This window comes from Parus major, unplaced genomic scaffold, assembly GCF_001522545.3.
Source record: "Parus major isolate Abel unplaced genomic scaffold, Parus_major1.1 Scaffold330, whole genome shotgun sequence".
NCBI lineage: Eukaryota > Metazoa > Chordata > Aves > Passeriformes > Paridae > Parus > Parus major.
Window position 1 is genome coordinate 18492 of NW_015379280.1, and position 15500 is coordinate 33991.

Genomic DNA, 15500 nt, shown 5'->3' on the forward strand with positions numbered 1-15500 from the left:
GACCCTGCAGAACCTCCATCCCACAGGGCCATACCATTTTCATCCTCGATTTCCGTGGGGCCGGTGAAGACCCTGTTGGCAACTTTCACTCTTCCCCCTGGCCCGAAGTGCGGCCCATCCACTTTTCCCTCTTTGCACAACTTGGACAGGATTTGGGAGGGCTTCATGGGGTCACGCCAGGTGTTGTACCCGTGGCTGGGAACAGGAGGGCAAGATCAGCCAAAAAAGGTTGGGAGGACAAAGGAGTTTTTTTCCCTTTTGCCAGGAAAAAACTCCACTCCACCATGAAGCACTCGGAATTCCCAGGGAAAGAATTTGAGGCAGCAAAGGTGAAACTTCAGAGTGGACTTGATCCCTCTGTGCCCCTTTTGCAAACTCCTTCCACCCCACTTTGGCTCAGACCTGGAATTCCCGGTGCTTGATTCCTGATGCTCGGCATCGCCCCATTTGCTCTGCTCCTATTTCAACCCTGACCTCACCCCTCTTCCCACCAGTCCCCCCAGTCCCTCCCTCCTGCCCTGGGCTCCTGACGACCCATTCCACTGCTTCCTAAGGCTGGTCACAAAACCAGGGATAGCACGGACTCCTCCATTTATCCCTGCCCCTGGCGGGATTGGACGGCATGAAGGTTTTTCCCAAACCAACTCATTCCAGGACCAGCAGGCAGTGAAGGGGGGAGATTCCCGTGGGAGCTCTGTGTGGGAGGTGGGGCAGGGAAGGCTTTTCCCCTACATGGAGTAGGTCTGGGACACGCCGCAGGTGGCCCGGTGCTTGCTGTAGAAGCGATTCTCCAGGTCGATCTTGGTCTCCCCGATGAGGTCGTCAGTGCCCACCAAGTCCCAGTCGTACACGGCCACGGTCAGCATGGACTCCATGGGGAAGGTGGCCTCGATATCGAAGGATCTGGGATTGGGGGAAGCAGAGAAAAGCTGCTGCAGGGTCCGGCTGCCACTCAGGACAGACCCATGGGGGAGCTCTGTCTGCTCCAGTCCATGGACAGTGTTCAATTTGCATCCATCACCGCAGGAAGTCTGAGGTGGGGTTTAACTCAACCACCAGCCCTTGATGGCGGGGAAAATCCTTGACCTGTGTGTCCCAACAGCCCCAAAACTGAGTTTGTGAATTATTCTCACTCCAATTTAGGTCTAATGATTTCTAAGTGTGTGTTTCACCTTGATCTGATAAACTCCAGGTGCATCTCTTAAACACTCGGTGCTACACTGACCACACGCTGGCCAAGGAGGACATCCTGGAAGGACATCCACACCGTGGGATAAATCCCATTGTTCCAGCTGAAGGAACAGTCGTGGGACACCCCAGCTGCAGGTCTGAGGGCTGGTGGGCTCAGGCTCAGCTCAGCAGTTCTGGGCACAAACTCACTTCCCAAAGACGGGGTTCAGCTGCTTGGAGATGTAGTTCTCCTTGTCCTTGATGTCCGTCTTGCCCAGCTTGATGGCGATGTAGGGATCGGCTTTCCCGTTGATGTCAGCAGGGTGGAGGTCCGTGGCCTGGAGGGAACGGATGGGGTGGGTCAGCACTGTCCACAGCAGCCAAGGATTCAGGGATGGGCCCGTTCTCCATCCCTGAGGTCACCCGGCCACTTCAGTTCCTAAACTAAGTGTCTTGGATGGAAACAGGGATGAAACAGGGTGTCTTGGATTAAACTGGGGGTGTTCCTGCCTTGTGCAAATCCCTGTCCTAGTTTAGGGAGAGGTTGGAACTGGCTTTGTCCTGAGATGTCACCACAGTGACCGCTGGAATCTCATCACAGGCAAGAAGGAGACTCTAAGGAAACACCCCCAGCAAGAACCTGGGGATGCCAAGACATCCATCCCCCTCTCCTTGTGTCCTCTCCATGCTGGATTCTCCACAGAGAGGGCGTGAGGGCCCCCAAACTCTCCAGTCCCACCTCCAAGCATGGCCCAGCAGCAAAACCACATCCACCCAGTCATGGCTGGTTTTTTGGGGTTGACCAAAAACCCCAAAAAAGTTGTCCAAGTCCTGCCATACCTCCCCCATCCCCAAGCTGGTGTCCACTCTTCCAACCTGATGATGGATGGGAGACTCCATATCCCAGTGGGGAGCAGCTCTGGGTGGAGAGGGAGCCAGAGGTGGTTCCATTTGTAATACACTGGAGACACTGGACAAAGGGGCAGCCCAGGTGCTTCCAGCAGCATGGAGGTCCCCCCCAAATGCCTGGCTGCAGAACCCCATGCTTGGGGACAGGGCAATGACCAGTTCAGGGGTCAGGAAGTGACTTTTTCCATATATAAAGGAAAATCGTGCATGGGCTGGATCACATCAATGATCATGGAGGTGCTGTGACCTTTACATGGATCTCCTCAGTCCTGCCAGATCCCATTCCACTCTCTTTTCTCCCATTCTCTCCCATCCCGAACCATCACTGGGGTGGTGATGTGGCTGTGGAATGAACCAACAGCTCACAGTACAGGCTGATCCAAACTATCTATGGGAATTGGGCACTAGGACACGCAGGTCCATCCCACCTGCTGGAGAGAGGTCTCTGGCAGGAACTTGGATCTGTCCTGTTCCTAGTGCTGGGAGCACACAGCTCGGGAGACACCGTTCAGGGTCTGGATATCCCTGAAAACTTGGGATGGTGGGAGGTGTCCCTTCCCACAGCAGGGGATGGAGCAGGATGGACTTTAAGGTCCCTTCCAACCCAAACCATTCCATAACCAAGATGCTGCTTCAGTCCTCGAGCTGCATCCTGGGTCCCGAGGCACTGCAGCTGAATCCCACCATCGCTACGGCTCCAGGACCAGCTCCAGGTGGGAGGGAGTGCCAGATCCCGCCTGTCCCACCCCCAGTTCCCACTCACCCGCACGATGTAGACTCGGACCAGCACGTTGATGGGGTCGTTGCTGGGGATCCCCTGGAACATCCCGAAGGTGGGGTCGTATCCTGCCTCCTTGGTGATGTCATCGGGGAGCGGCACTTTGTAGACGCAGATGGAGCCCTGGTGCGAGGGAGGGCAGGGCCCGGCTGAGTCCTGCTGCCCAGGGCCTCCGGGGAAGTAAACCCATCCCAAAACACCCTCGCCAAAGTCCAGGCCAGCATTCCTAACCACTCACTTTGAACCTCCCCACGATCCGTTCCTCCTCTGTGGCGTTGTCGTCGTTGTCCCCAATCTTCCCCCGGAGCAGGTTGAAGGTGTGCAGCCAATCCTCAAAGTTGTCAAACTCTGCTTCCAGCTCTTTGTTGAAGACCTGAGATGACAGGGAGTTAAAAGGAGGGAATTTGGGATAAAAACAAAGGTGAGCAAAAGGTGTGGTGAATACTCAAATCAGCACAGAAGGAACAAGGGACAGGACGAGAGGAAGTGGCCTCAAGCTGTGCCAGGGAGGGTCAGATTGGATATTGGGAATAATTTCTCCATGGAAAGGGTGGTCAGGCCTTGGCAGGGGCTGCCCAGGGAGGTTTGGAGTCCCCATCCCTGGAGGTGTCCAAGGAAGGCCTGGATGTGGCACTCAGTGCTCTGGGCTGGTGACAAGGTGGGGATTGGGCACAGGTTGGACCTGATGGTCTGGAAGGGTTTTTCCAGCCTCAGTGATCCTGGGATTCTGCGAGTGGGGACACCTCAGCTCCCAGTGCCTAATTTTTCTAGGAAGGAGAAGGATCTCCAGCATTACTGAGCTGGAAAAAGGGAATGTTGGAACAATGTGTGGGGCCATTGTTCCCCCTCTGTGCAAGATCCAGGTCTAAACCTTGTCTGAACCCCAGCAACACGAATCCTGAGAAATCTTTGGGATCACTGTACCAGAGCCCACCCCCATCCTGAATCCCGTATTCAGGCAGGAAAACTCTCCCGACGAGCTGGGACAGCTCTAAGCTGCTCCTGGGATGTGCCCATCCCAGGACAAGCCCTTTTCTCGTGATCTCAGACTCCTTCCAGCTTTGGAGAGAGGCTGGGAAGCCTTGTCCCAGGATATATCCCTAGGAGAGATGTCCCAAGGCATGTCATCCCTACGATGAGGTATTTCCTTGGAAGCACCCCCAGTACCTTGAGTTCATCGATCTTCTGCTTGTTCTTCTTCTCAGGGAGCTCAGGGACAGGCTGCTGCTTCTTTTTCTTGTCGTCTTTGGGTGCCTTGGACTTGTCCTTGTCCTTGTTCTTCACCTGAGCCTTGGAGCCTTTCGGGGGAGAGTCACCAAGTTTGGCACCACTCTGAGTCCCCTCCCTCTGAGGGAGGGAAGGGAGGGAGGGGATGGAAACGAGGGTGAGGAGAGGTGGGGGAGGTGTGGCAGGGATTGGACAAGGTCCTTCAAAGAAGAGGAGCATGAAAGCTGCCACTGCCTGCAAGTCCCATCCCAGCCCTGTCATGTCTTTCCTTGGCTCTGGATCTCAGCGTCTCCCAGAGCCCGGAGATCTCTGTGCAGGGAATTCCAGGGCTGACCTGAGCAGGAATCACTTGGAGGAATACAAAACATGGACAGAGCACATTGACAGTGGTGAGAAAACACGGTCCTGCCCACAGCAGCTCCTTTTCTTCCTCCTACCAGAGACTTCTCCTGATTTATGGAGCCTGGGGAGTGGAACCCTGGCATGGGAATACAGAGGGGACAGTGCCTGATGCCACTGCCCTCGGATTGTTCAGGACCAGCTGCAACCGCAGGTCACCGGAGTCTCACTGGAACAACCACCAGCCGTGGAGAGCTGGGAAGAGGCTGCTGGAAAAGGTGGATTCAAAGGGAACTCTGCAATCCCTGTCCCTTGGTGCCTCTGCCAGCTTTCACGAGGGCTGGATGGTATCCATGGGGGTGGACAGATGGGAAAACCTCACGTGGACAAGGAAAGGGGGAAGGGGTGGGAGAGCCAAGGGAAATGGATCATTCAAAAGAGACAGAAAGAAAACCACGGAGGACACCAGTGCAAGCCCTGAAGAACCTGCTCAGAGTTGTCTCCAAGCTCAGCAAGACAAGACCTCATTTTTCCTGGGATATGAAGATTAATCTTCCAAAAGAAACCAGGCTCAGAATTTTACTCAGCTGAAGGATTTTGCCTCAGCTGGGCACAACAACAACCCCGTGCCATGGGGACATGGAGCATACAGAGAGCAAGGGTGGAATTCCTCAGGGATACCTCTCCCAGCCCTGCTGGTGGCATGACCAGATGGACAAAGTCACCCTTGACTAACCAGTCCCAGGATTCTTGCCTGGCATCATTTCTGGGACAAAATTAGTCTCCCCCAAATTTAGGCAAGGTCAGAAGCCCACTTGACCTACAAACCCAACTTCCTTCAGAGGAAAACACAGGGCATCATTCATCTCATAATTTTATAAAAGGATAACAAGTGAAAAATAATAAATGATATATAAAATTATATAAATTGATAAATTAGGTGAGAAAACATGCTCTAAATTGTATTTGTCTTCACTGCTCACTTTAGGACAGCAGACAAAGAGTTCAACACGCAGGGAAAAACATCCACAAAAATAAACCCTTTTTGGGAAAACACAACACGCTGGGAGTGTCTGCTGTGCCAGATGCCCAAAGGGATGCCCAAGCACCAAGAGGAATCCTGGTCCCTCCTTTCCCTGCTGTGTTCCCTCTCTCCCTCCCAGCCTTACCCTCTCCAATCTCCGTCTCTTCCTTCTCCTCTGCCTCAGCCGCGGCTGCTTCCTGCTGCCGGAGTTGCTGGGGGAGAAAGGAAGCCATGGGATATTAGTTTTTATTCATTAGTTTTTATTATTATTATTATTATTATTTTCCTGGAAAAGCTGCCCGGGGCAGTGGTGGAGTTCCCATCCCTAGAGGGATTTTGGGCACTTGGGGACATGATCGGTGGTGGCCTTGGCAGTGCCAGGGCATGGTTGGACTCGATGGTCTCCAAGGGCTTTTCCAGCCTGAGCAATTTTGGGATTCCATAGGAGTCACGGGATGCAGCACAGCCCCAAGGCTTTGGAAGGAGCTGGAATTAGGGGGGACCTCACAGGAAGGGAACAATCTCCCCCGGGTACCCCTCACTGCTGCTCCTCACCCACCTCCTTCATCGTCTCAATGGAGGCAAAGTACTTGGACCACCAGTCCAACATGCTCTCGTCCGGTTCTTCCTCCTCCGCTTCCTCCCCACCTCCTCCTCCTCCTCCTTTCTTCTTCTTCTTCTTCTTCTCCTTCTCCTCCTCGGTCTGGAGAGACAAGGGAAGCACAGACAGGTGTGGACATGATTTTCTGAACCTGAGAGAATTTTAAGCTCTCAGGGGCTGATTGTTCCCAAGGGAAAGTCTTTTGGGAGCTTTTTTCTCTCTCGAGGACTGTTTGTGAAAATAAGGTTTGGTTTCCCAAAACAAGACACAGATGTTCTGAGCGTGTTTTCTCTCTTGTCCCACCAATGGGATGAGGGAGGTGCTGTTCCCTCTACGAATCAGGATAAACTGTACCGGAACACCTTATAAAAGGGTTGAAAAACCCCCAAAATAAAGGGTTTTTTGCCTCATGAAAAAACCTCTGGTTGCTGTGTTTGATATTTGGAACCCCTGCTCTATACTTCTTGTCCTCCAGTGACAGTCAGAGAAGGGGAGGGATCAGGTGAAAGGGAATAACTTCTGGAAGCACGAAGGTGGGGGGTGAAGCATCTGAGGAGAGAGAACCCCCTGGGTTCAGGGGCCTCATGAACTTTCTCCCTTTTACAGCCACTGAGGCACAAAACAGCCAAGGATGACCGAGGCTATGGAGACTGTGCCAGAATCATGGAATGGTTTGGGTGGGAAGGGACCGTAAAACTCATCCAATTCCAATCCTGACACCTTCCACTGTTCCAAGTTATTCCAAGCCCCATCTAACCTGGCCTTGGATAAGCCCAGAGATGGGGCAGTCCCACAACGCCTCCACATTTCCATCACCCTATTTATCCATGCATTTCCCGGGCTGCATCTCTGGAATCTTCCATGGCAAGAGTCAAACTGTGCCCACCAAAGCACCTTGGGACCACGTGGCGGAGCAAGGGAACCTTTTCCAGCTGGTACCTGGGAATACCCAGCATCCCTCCCACAGGGCGCTGCCTGTCCAGCTCCTCCTGGGACAGCTGGGATGAGAAGTCCTGGCCCAAAAGAGCTTCCCAAACTGCAGAAAGGAAGCCACTGCCACATTCCTTGAGGGGACAGTGCTGCTGTGTGTCTGTCGTGGGACAGAGGGGTGATATCCCTGCCTGGATCAGGCTGGGATGGGTGCCTGGTCCGCTGGAACTGGCACGGAGGGGTTGGGGAGGGAGCAGAGAGTTGGGAGCAGGGGTGCAGAGAAGATCCATCACTTACCACATCCACCTTCACCACTGCATCGGAATTCTGCCGCCCGGGATGGAAGGGAACAGGGAGAGGGAGAGCAGGTTCAGACACACCCTCAGTGCAAATCATCAAACCCCAGAATGGTTTGGGTGGGAAGGGACCCTAAAGCTCCTCTCATGGGCAGGGACATCCATTCCCCCATCCCAGGCTGCTCCAAGCCCCAGTGTCCAACCTGGCCTTGGACACTTTTGGGGACACAAATGGCAACCCAGCTTCTCTGGGAATTCCAGCCCAGCCCCTTCCCATCCTCCCAGCCAGGAATTCCTTCCCATTATCCCATCCAGCCCTGCCCTCTGCCACTGGCAGCCATTCCCTGGCTCCTGGCCCTCCATTCCTTGTCCCCAGTCCCTCTCCAGCTCTCCTGGAGCCCCTTTGGGCCCTGCAAGGGGCTCTGAGCTCTGCCTGGATCCTTCTCCAGGTGAGCACCCCCAGCTCTCCCAGCCTGGCTGCACGGCAGAGGGGCTCCAGCCCTGGAGCAGCTTGGCAGAAATCTGTTTTTGTGGTGGAAGCTCTGGAGCAGAAGGGTGGGAGAAGGAGTTGAAATTCCCATTCTGGGCACAAAGACGGGCACAGGCACATTGAGTGTGACGCAGCCCGACACCCCTGGGACACGCTGCCTACACAGTTCAGGCTGAAATCCCTCAGAAATTGACAATTCCATGAGGGAAAAGGTGCTGCCACATGGATACTCACAGCTTCCAGCTTCACCATCGTGTCCATCTTCTTGATGGGAACCTCGGGCTCCATGTTGACAACGATCTCCCCTGTGGGGCGAGAGCGATGGGCCCTGCTGGTCATGGCCAGGCAGCCGTTGAGGTGTTTGGCTGGACAGAGGACAGAAAAGGAGAAAGAACAAGGGAGAGGGACAGTGGAGAGGAGAAACCGATAGTTCAGGTGAGATCCTACAGGATTCAGGCCAGAAAATGAGAGTTCAGGTGAGATCTGTTGGAGTCTGAGACACAGAGTGTGTGCCTTTGTTTCTTATACTTAGTTCTAAGATCCAGAGGAACAGTGAATTTCATACAATATAAAATTCATGAGCATGTTTTCACGATGATACATGAAAACGAAGTTAGATAGAAAAGCTAAAAGTGTAAGTGTGTAGATTAGAGAATTTCTTAAGTCACTGGGTGAAAAAGTTAGTTTAAAGTTAGTTTAGAAAGCAGAAGTCAAGATGGAGGATTTAGAATATTGTTTCTTTTCCTTCTTTATTCCTCATGTTCTTCTTCTAGAAGTTTTGGGGTGATAGTGAGTGATTGGTCAGAAAATGCCGCAGTGCAGCACAGAGGTAATGGGTCATTGGGTCATTAAGAAAAATAATATATGTGTTTATTGTTAATTGGGTAAAATAAGTATAAAGATAAAAGAACTGTGTAGTTCAAGGCCATTTTGTGCTTTCAAAGCCAAAGTGAACCACAAGGCCTTGTTGTGCCATCAGAAGAAAGAAATGTACCAGATTGCAGTGATTTAAATTGTGCAGCCAGGCTGGAGAGACCTGCCAGGTTTGTGATGACCTTCTAATAAACATGAGAAACAAGATTCTAATGAGCTCAGGAGTTTTCTTCAAACCTAAAGAACTGAGATAAGTGGGACTCCCCACGAGGGAGGATCCCAAAGGAGCTCGGCTCAGAGGAGACTGAGAAATCCAAGAAGAGAAAGAAAAATACAGAAGTGCAGCAGAATCAGAGAAAGAGAAAAAAGAAACTAAAAATAATTTTATAGAGAAAAGTTACAAGACCCTACAGGATTCAGGCCAGAAACTGAGCTCAGGTGAGATCCCGCAGGATTTAGGCCCGAGCACTGTGGGACCACCTTGTTTGGAGCAGTGGAAATGAGCACAGAGCCTTTGGCAGGACCAAAATCCCACAAACAGCAAAGGAAGGTAGAGGATAAGCAGGAAATGTCCAGAGAAGAGGCAGGGAAAATTGTCCTGAAAGATTCCGTTGGCTTGGAGACAACCCCTGGTCCAGCTGGACGGAACCAGACACGTCCTTGGGAATCTCGCCCAGCCTCCAGCCCCAAAGCTGGGGGGAGAGGAGTAATTCCCATGGCTCCCAAGCCCTCGGCCACTGGGATGGGGTGGGTCTGGGACAGGTTTGGCCACAGAAGATGATGGATTGAGGTTGAGAGGGACCTGGACCTCTGCTCTTTACAGCCCCCACAGGGACTGAGTGTGGCCAAATCCTGTCCCAGTCCTGAGGAGCGTCTGGGAACACAAGTCCTGAAGCTGCAGAGATGTTGGAGGTGAACCTTTCTTGTCTTACAGGAACTGGGGGAGCAGGCAAGACTCAGAGGTCAAAAAATGAACAGGAAATCATGGATTGTACCCCATGGCTCCTCACCCTGGTGAGGAAACCACAGCAAAGGGCTTGGAGCCACAGCTTGGGCTCCAGGAATTCTGGGTTCCAGCTGAGGACTCAGAGGGAAGTGGAGATTCACCACCTGGAACCACCAAAGTGCTGAAGCTGGGGTGTGTCCTGCAGTTCTGGATGAGGCTGGACCCAAACCCAGAAGTTCTGTGGGTTAGCCAACCATCTCATGGACCTCACAGCCCATCCCACCTCCCTCTTCTCCCCTGGGATGTCCCAGACCAGGTCCCCATGTCCCAGTCCTGGTACCTGCCATGTTCCAGTGCTGGGCTTTCTTATCGGGCGGGCGGTAGATGAACTTGCGGAGGGAGCTGACGGTGTGGGAGCCCACCAGGGTGTAGCGCCCGAAGGCCCGGCAGTCCACCACGCGGATGTTCAGGGGCGGGTGCAGCAGCTCGTTCTCCGGGAGGTCCTGGGAGGCAGAGGAGGGATGGTTATCACGGGCTGGGAGCGCCTGGTTTGGTGGTTGGGAAGGACAGCTGGGATTAGGAATTGGGTCATGATGGGAAGGACAGCTGGGATTAGGAATGGGGTCATGATGGGAAGGACAGTTGGGATTAGGAATGGGGTCATGATGGGAAGGGCAGCTGGGATTGGGAATGGGATCATGATGGGAAGGACAGTAGGGATTGGGAATGGGATCACACTGGGAAGGGCAGCTGGGGTTAGGAATGGGGTCATGCTGGGAAGGACAGTAGGGATTGGGAATGGGATCACACTGGGAAGGGCAGTAGGGATTAGGAATGGGATCATGATGAGAATGGCAGTTGGGATTAGGAATGGGATCACACTGGGAATAGCAGTAGGGATTAGGAATGGGGTCATGCTGGGAATGGCAGTAGGAATTAGGAATGGGATCATGCTGGGAATGGCAGTAGGGATTAGGAATGGGGTCATGATGGGAATGGCAGTAGGGATTAGGAATGGGATCAGGCTGGGAAGGACAGTAGGGATTGGGAATGGGATCACACTGGGAAGGGCTGTAGGAATTGGGAATGGGATTACACTGGAAAGGGCAGTAGGAATTAGGAATGGGGTCATGATGGGAAGGGCAGTAGGAATTAGGAATGGGATCATGCTGAGAAGGGCAGCTGGGATTAGGAATGGGATCACACTGGGAAGGGCAGGAGGAATTAGGAATGGGATCAGGCTGAGAAGGACAGCAGGGATTAGGAATGGGATCACACTGAGAAGGGCAGTAGGAATTAGGAATGGGATCACACTGGGAAGGACAGCAGGAATTAGGAATGGGATCAGGCTGAGAAGGACAGTAGGAATTAGGAATGGGATCAGGCTGGGAAGGACAGCAGGGATTAGGAATGGGATCAGGATGGCAAGGACAGCAGGGATTAGGAATGGGATCACACTGGGAAGGACAGCAGGGATTAGGAATGGGGTCATGATGAGAAGGGCAGCTGGGATTAGGAATGGGATCACACTGGGAAGGGCAGTAGGAATTAGGAATGGGATCATGCTGGGAATAGCAGTAGGGATTAGGAATGGGATCACGCTGGGAATAGCAGTAGGGATTAGGGCAGAGCTGCTCCAGCAAAATATGGCTTGGGAGCCCTCAGGTAAAGAAAGGAATGGTGTCCATGTGCTCCATTGCTTTGGGAAAACTGGAGTAAAGGGTTCGGAGCCACGGTGGGCTCCAGAAATTCTGGGTTCCAGCTGAGGGATCAGAGGGAAGGGACCACACTCACCACCTCGAACCACTTGACCAAAGTGCTGAAGTTGGGGTTTTTCTTGTAGTTCTGGATCAGGGCAGACTGGACGCCCTTCCCGGCACACTCGATGTCCACGCGGGGCCGGTCCACTTGGGCCAGGTTCACTCTCTTCAGGTCCCTGAGCCCCCAGAACAAGATCTAGGGCAGGAGGAGGAGGAGAAGGGAGCATGTGAATGTGAGAGGGACAATCCCTGGGAGCTGGTTCTCCATGGAGAGGGATCCCACTGCCAATGTCATCACAGGGCAATGGTGGATCCCTGAGGTATCTCCTCCTGACAGCCTGCTGCCCTCAACACCCTTTTTCCTGCTTTTCTCCCTTCCTGGCCTTTTCCTGCCCTGGGAATCCACAGAGCAGCTCTGTCCGTCTGTGGTGGCTCTGGATGCAGCACTGCCATCTCTTTGTCCCAATGGAATCAGTGTCACTGGGGAAACTTCCCTGTCCCTGCCTGGGATAACAGACTACCACCATCCAAAATTCCCAAAAATGGAGATTTTTCCCTCCTCCTCATTCCCCATGGCTCAACTGAAATTGTGAGAGCACAACTCATTTATCACAAATGTGTGGAAAACCAGGAGCCAAGATCCCTTTGGAGACCTGGTCAGTGGCACCTCACCTGAGCAGAGACACCTTTGTGTTGGGCCAGGATGTGCCCTGAACATCCCTGTGGGGATTGCCTGGGTCATGGATGTCCACTGGGACCTCCAAGGGACATGGGCTCTCATGGGACACATCACGGAACCATGGAATTGTTTGGAAAATCCCTCCCAGCCCATGGAGCCCCAGCCGGGCCTGATCCCCACCTTGTCCCCAGCCCAGAGCTCTGAGTGCCACATCCAGGAATTCCCTGCACACCTCCAGGGATGAGACTCCAGCAGCTCCCTGGGCAGCCCCTGCCAAGGCCTGAGCTCCCTTTCCAGGGAGAAATTCCTGCTGCTGTCCAAGCTGAGCCTGGCCTGGCCCAGCCTGAGGCCATTTCCCCTTGTCCTGTCCCTGTTCCCTGGGAGCAGAGCCCGAGCCCTCCTGGCTGTCCCCTCCTGGCAGGGACTTGTGCAGAGCCACAAGGTCCCCCCGGAGCCTCCTTTTCTCCAGGCTGGGCCCCTTTCCCAGCTGCCTCAGCCTCTCCTGGGGCTCCAGCCCCTTCCCAGCTCCGTTCCCTGCTCTGGACACACTCCAGCCCCTCCAGGGCTCTCCTGGCAGGAGGGGCCCAGAGCTGCCCCCAGCACTGGAGGTGCCCCAGCAGTGCCAGCACAGGGGACGGGCACTGCCCCGGGTTGTGCCCACACTATTTTGGATACAAAATCCCCCTTTAGATATCCATGGGTAATGAGAAGCATCCCATCCTCATTGTCTGAGGCTTTTGGGGTGCAGAACATCTGAGCTATGGGATTGCTTTGGGAGCAGATGATCCAGCTCTGTGTCCATCTCAAACGTTCCCTGGTCTGCATCTCAGCCCAGGTGCTGCTCATTCACTGTCCTTCCCAGGTATAACAGCAAGGAATGATCTAATTCCCTGTTTTTTTTAGGGATGCTGCAGCCTGGTTCCAAGTCTGGCCACCACAGACAGATCCTTGACTCCCAGTTCCTCCTGCCCTTCCAGCACCCTTGGAGATGCTCTCCTGTCCCGGGCAGCCCTCCACATGGACACTGGTTACCTCCACTCTGTATCTGCTCAGCACTGGCCGAATTCCCAGAGGCACCGGCAGGATGGGACCTCGGTCCATGTCCGTGGGGCCATCGATTGGGGGCAGGTCTGATTTACCCCCAGGGCCGATCTGCAGGAGATGGATCACGGGTTAGGATCTGCTCCTCTGAGCTGCTGGGAAGCGGTTTTGGTCCTTCTCACAGAATTGTGGAATCGCAATTGGTTTGGGTTGGGAGGGGCCTCAATGATCAACCCCTGCCATGGGCAGGGGCAAATTCCAGAGGGACCTGGGCTGTGTCCCAGCTGGAACTGGTCCCAGTTGTTGGATCTGGGGTGTCTCAGAGGGCTGAGAGCCCAGGGCAGGTGCTTTGGGAAGGGGAAAACACAGGAGCAGAAGGTTCTGGGAATTGCTGTCCTTCCACACAGAACAGTCCCAGAGCAACCCAAACTTCTCAGCCCACCAATGTATCCCATCCCAGAGCTGCTCCATCCTGGAATTGTATCTGCTGGGCTGTAGTAGGAAATGGAGATGTGGTCCCGGAGCTCAGCCCAGGAGCAGCTTTAAGGTCCCATTTCCAGTCCAGGGCTTGGGAAAGATCAAATATTCCATGTGAGCAATTCCCCCAGTCCAAGGAAAATCGGGAGAAAAAGGGCTTGGATGAGCACCTGCCCTGGCAGGAAAAGGAGACGGGAAAAGCATTTCAGCTTTTTCAGAACAGGAGGCACAAAAAAAACTGGGAGAATTTAACTCTGGCATTGCCCCAGGCCAGGAATCATGGAATGGTTTGGGCTGGGAGGGACTTTGCAGACCACTGAATTCCACAGGCAGGGGCACCTTCCGCCTTTCCAGGCTGCTCCAAGCCCCATCCAGCCTGGCCTCGAACACTTCCAGGTGTCTTTGATGAACAACAAGTGGTTGATCCATCCAAGAGAGACTACAAGGGCTCAGCAGACCAACAGCCAGGTGCAGGGGCAGTTATTCCTGGTCATTCCCAGTTGTCCCTCTCCCTTCCAACCCTGCATCCATTCTCCCCATCCCTTTGTTCGGCTGGCACCTGGAGCAGCTCGAAGGCGGCCAGCAGGTCCCCGGCTGTGGCGTTGCCGCGGTAGATCTGGTAATATTCCAGCTGCGGCGGGAAGCGCGGGGGGCAGTACTGCTCATCCGACATCTTCACCACCGGCTTGGCGAATGTTCGGCCCATGAAGTCGGCTTTTCCCTACGGAAAGAGCACTTGGGGTTGGAGATCCAACATGGGAATTCCAAGATCAGCCCTGTGGTTCTCCACAAGAGTGCCTGGGGTTGGGGATCCAACATGGGAATTCCAAAATTAGCCCCTGTGATTCTCTCCAGGAGCGCTTGGGGTTGGAAATCCAACATGGGAATTCCAAAATTACCCCTGTGGTTCTTCGCAAGAGCTGCTGTGGTTGGAGATCCAACACGGGAATTCCAAGATTAGCCCTGTGGTTCTCCCCAGGAGTCCTTGGGGTTGGAGATCCAATATGGGAATTCTAAGAATAGCCCCATGGTTCTCCACAAGAGTGCTTGAGGTTGGGGATCCAACACAGGAATTCCAAGATTAGCCCTGCGGTTCTCCCCAGGAGCACTTAGGGTTGGGGATCCCACATGGGAATTCCCAAATTACCCCTGCGATTCTCCCCATCATGGTTGGACCAGGAATGAGATCAGTGCTCTGGTTTTGATGTGCCAAAGCCCAGGGAAAACTTTCAGTCATGACTCCTTGAAGGTTTGGGGACAGCTGAAGGTTGGGACAGCAAGGAGGCCAGGGATGAGCACTTTTCCCAAATGGAAAGGCTCCTTGGCTGCAGCCTCTTTCTTCCCTCTCCAGAAATAAGATACATCAAGCCACATCTGAGATTTATGAGCAGCAGAAGCTCCATGGTAGATGTGACAGGACCATTTTCCAAGAATCAGGAGAGAAAAAAAGCTCCCCAAATCTTCTGCCTCCAAATCTGGAGAGATCCCGGCATCCAAACCACGCACAATTCCATGGGATTTTCTTACCACGGTGTCCTGGTCGTAGATCTCGATGACGATGATGGGGGGGTCATCCCGCATCTCGTGAGCTTCCCCGTACAGCTCCACGTTGTCGAACACCAGGAGCTGGTCCCAGGTTGGGCAAAGGGTCTCGTTGAGAACCTGGGAAAATGGGAGGGATTCCTACTGCTGCAGGAATGGACCAGGATCCTGGGAAAGGGTGGCAGGTGGGGCTGCTGTGTGTTTTTTGGATCAGGGAGACATTGGGAATTTCCCAAGGATTCTTCTAAGGGAAGCAATCCAATAGCAGATGAGCAGAGATGGATAATTCCCAGTGTCCAGGCTTCATAAAGCTTGGAGATCCTTGGACTGGGAAGACTAAAAAATCACTTTAGTGTGACCCAGTTCTGCCTAAACCGGCAGGAAATCACAGGGAATCACAGGGAATTACAGGGAATCA

At 53.6% G+C, this 15500-nt stretch overlaps 1 protein-coding gene across 1 annotated transcript in view; it reads right to left on the bottom strand.

Annotated features, from left to right (window-relative positions):
- The window catches only part of OTOF (otoferlin), a 61500-nt gene that overhangs the window by 8475 nt on the left and 37525 nt on the right, over positions 1–15500 (bottom strand). Inside the window, exons 21-35 of the mRNA XM_015616029.2 lie at positions 15068–15202; positions 14100–14261; positions 13055–13174; positions 11378–11539; positions 9924–10086; positions 7999–8129; positions 7276–7305; positions 6007–6150; positions 5593–5659; positions 4025–4155; positions 3096–3230; positions 2843–2980; positions 1381–1508; positions 733–903; positions 35–195 (exon numbers count right to left, since the gene is read on the bottom strand). Of these exons, the coding sequence (XP_015471515.1) occupies positions 35–195; positions 733–903; positions 1381–1508; positions 2843–2980; positions 3096–3230; positions 4025–4155; positions 5593–5659; positions 6007–6150; positions 7276–7305; positions 7999–8129; positions 9924–10086; positions 11378–11539; positions 13055–13174; positions 14100–14261; positions 15068–15202 (1978 nt within the window). The remainder of the gene's footprint in view (positions 1–34; positions 196–732; positions 904–1380; positions 1509–2842; positions 2981–3095; positions 3231–4024; positions 4156–5592; positions 5660–6006; positions 6151–7275; positions 7306–7998; positions 8130–9923; positions 10087–11377; positions 11540–13054; positions 13175–14099; positions 14262–15067; positions 15203–15500) is intronic.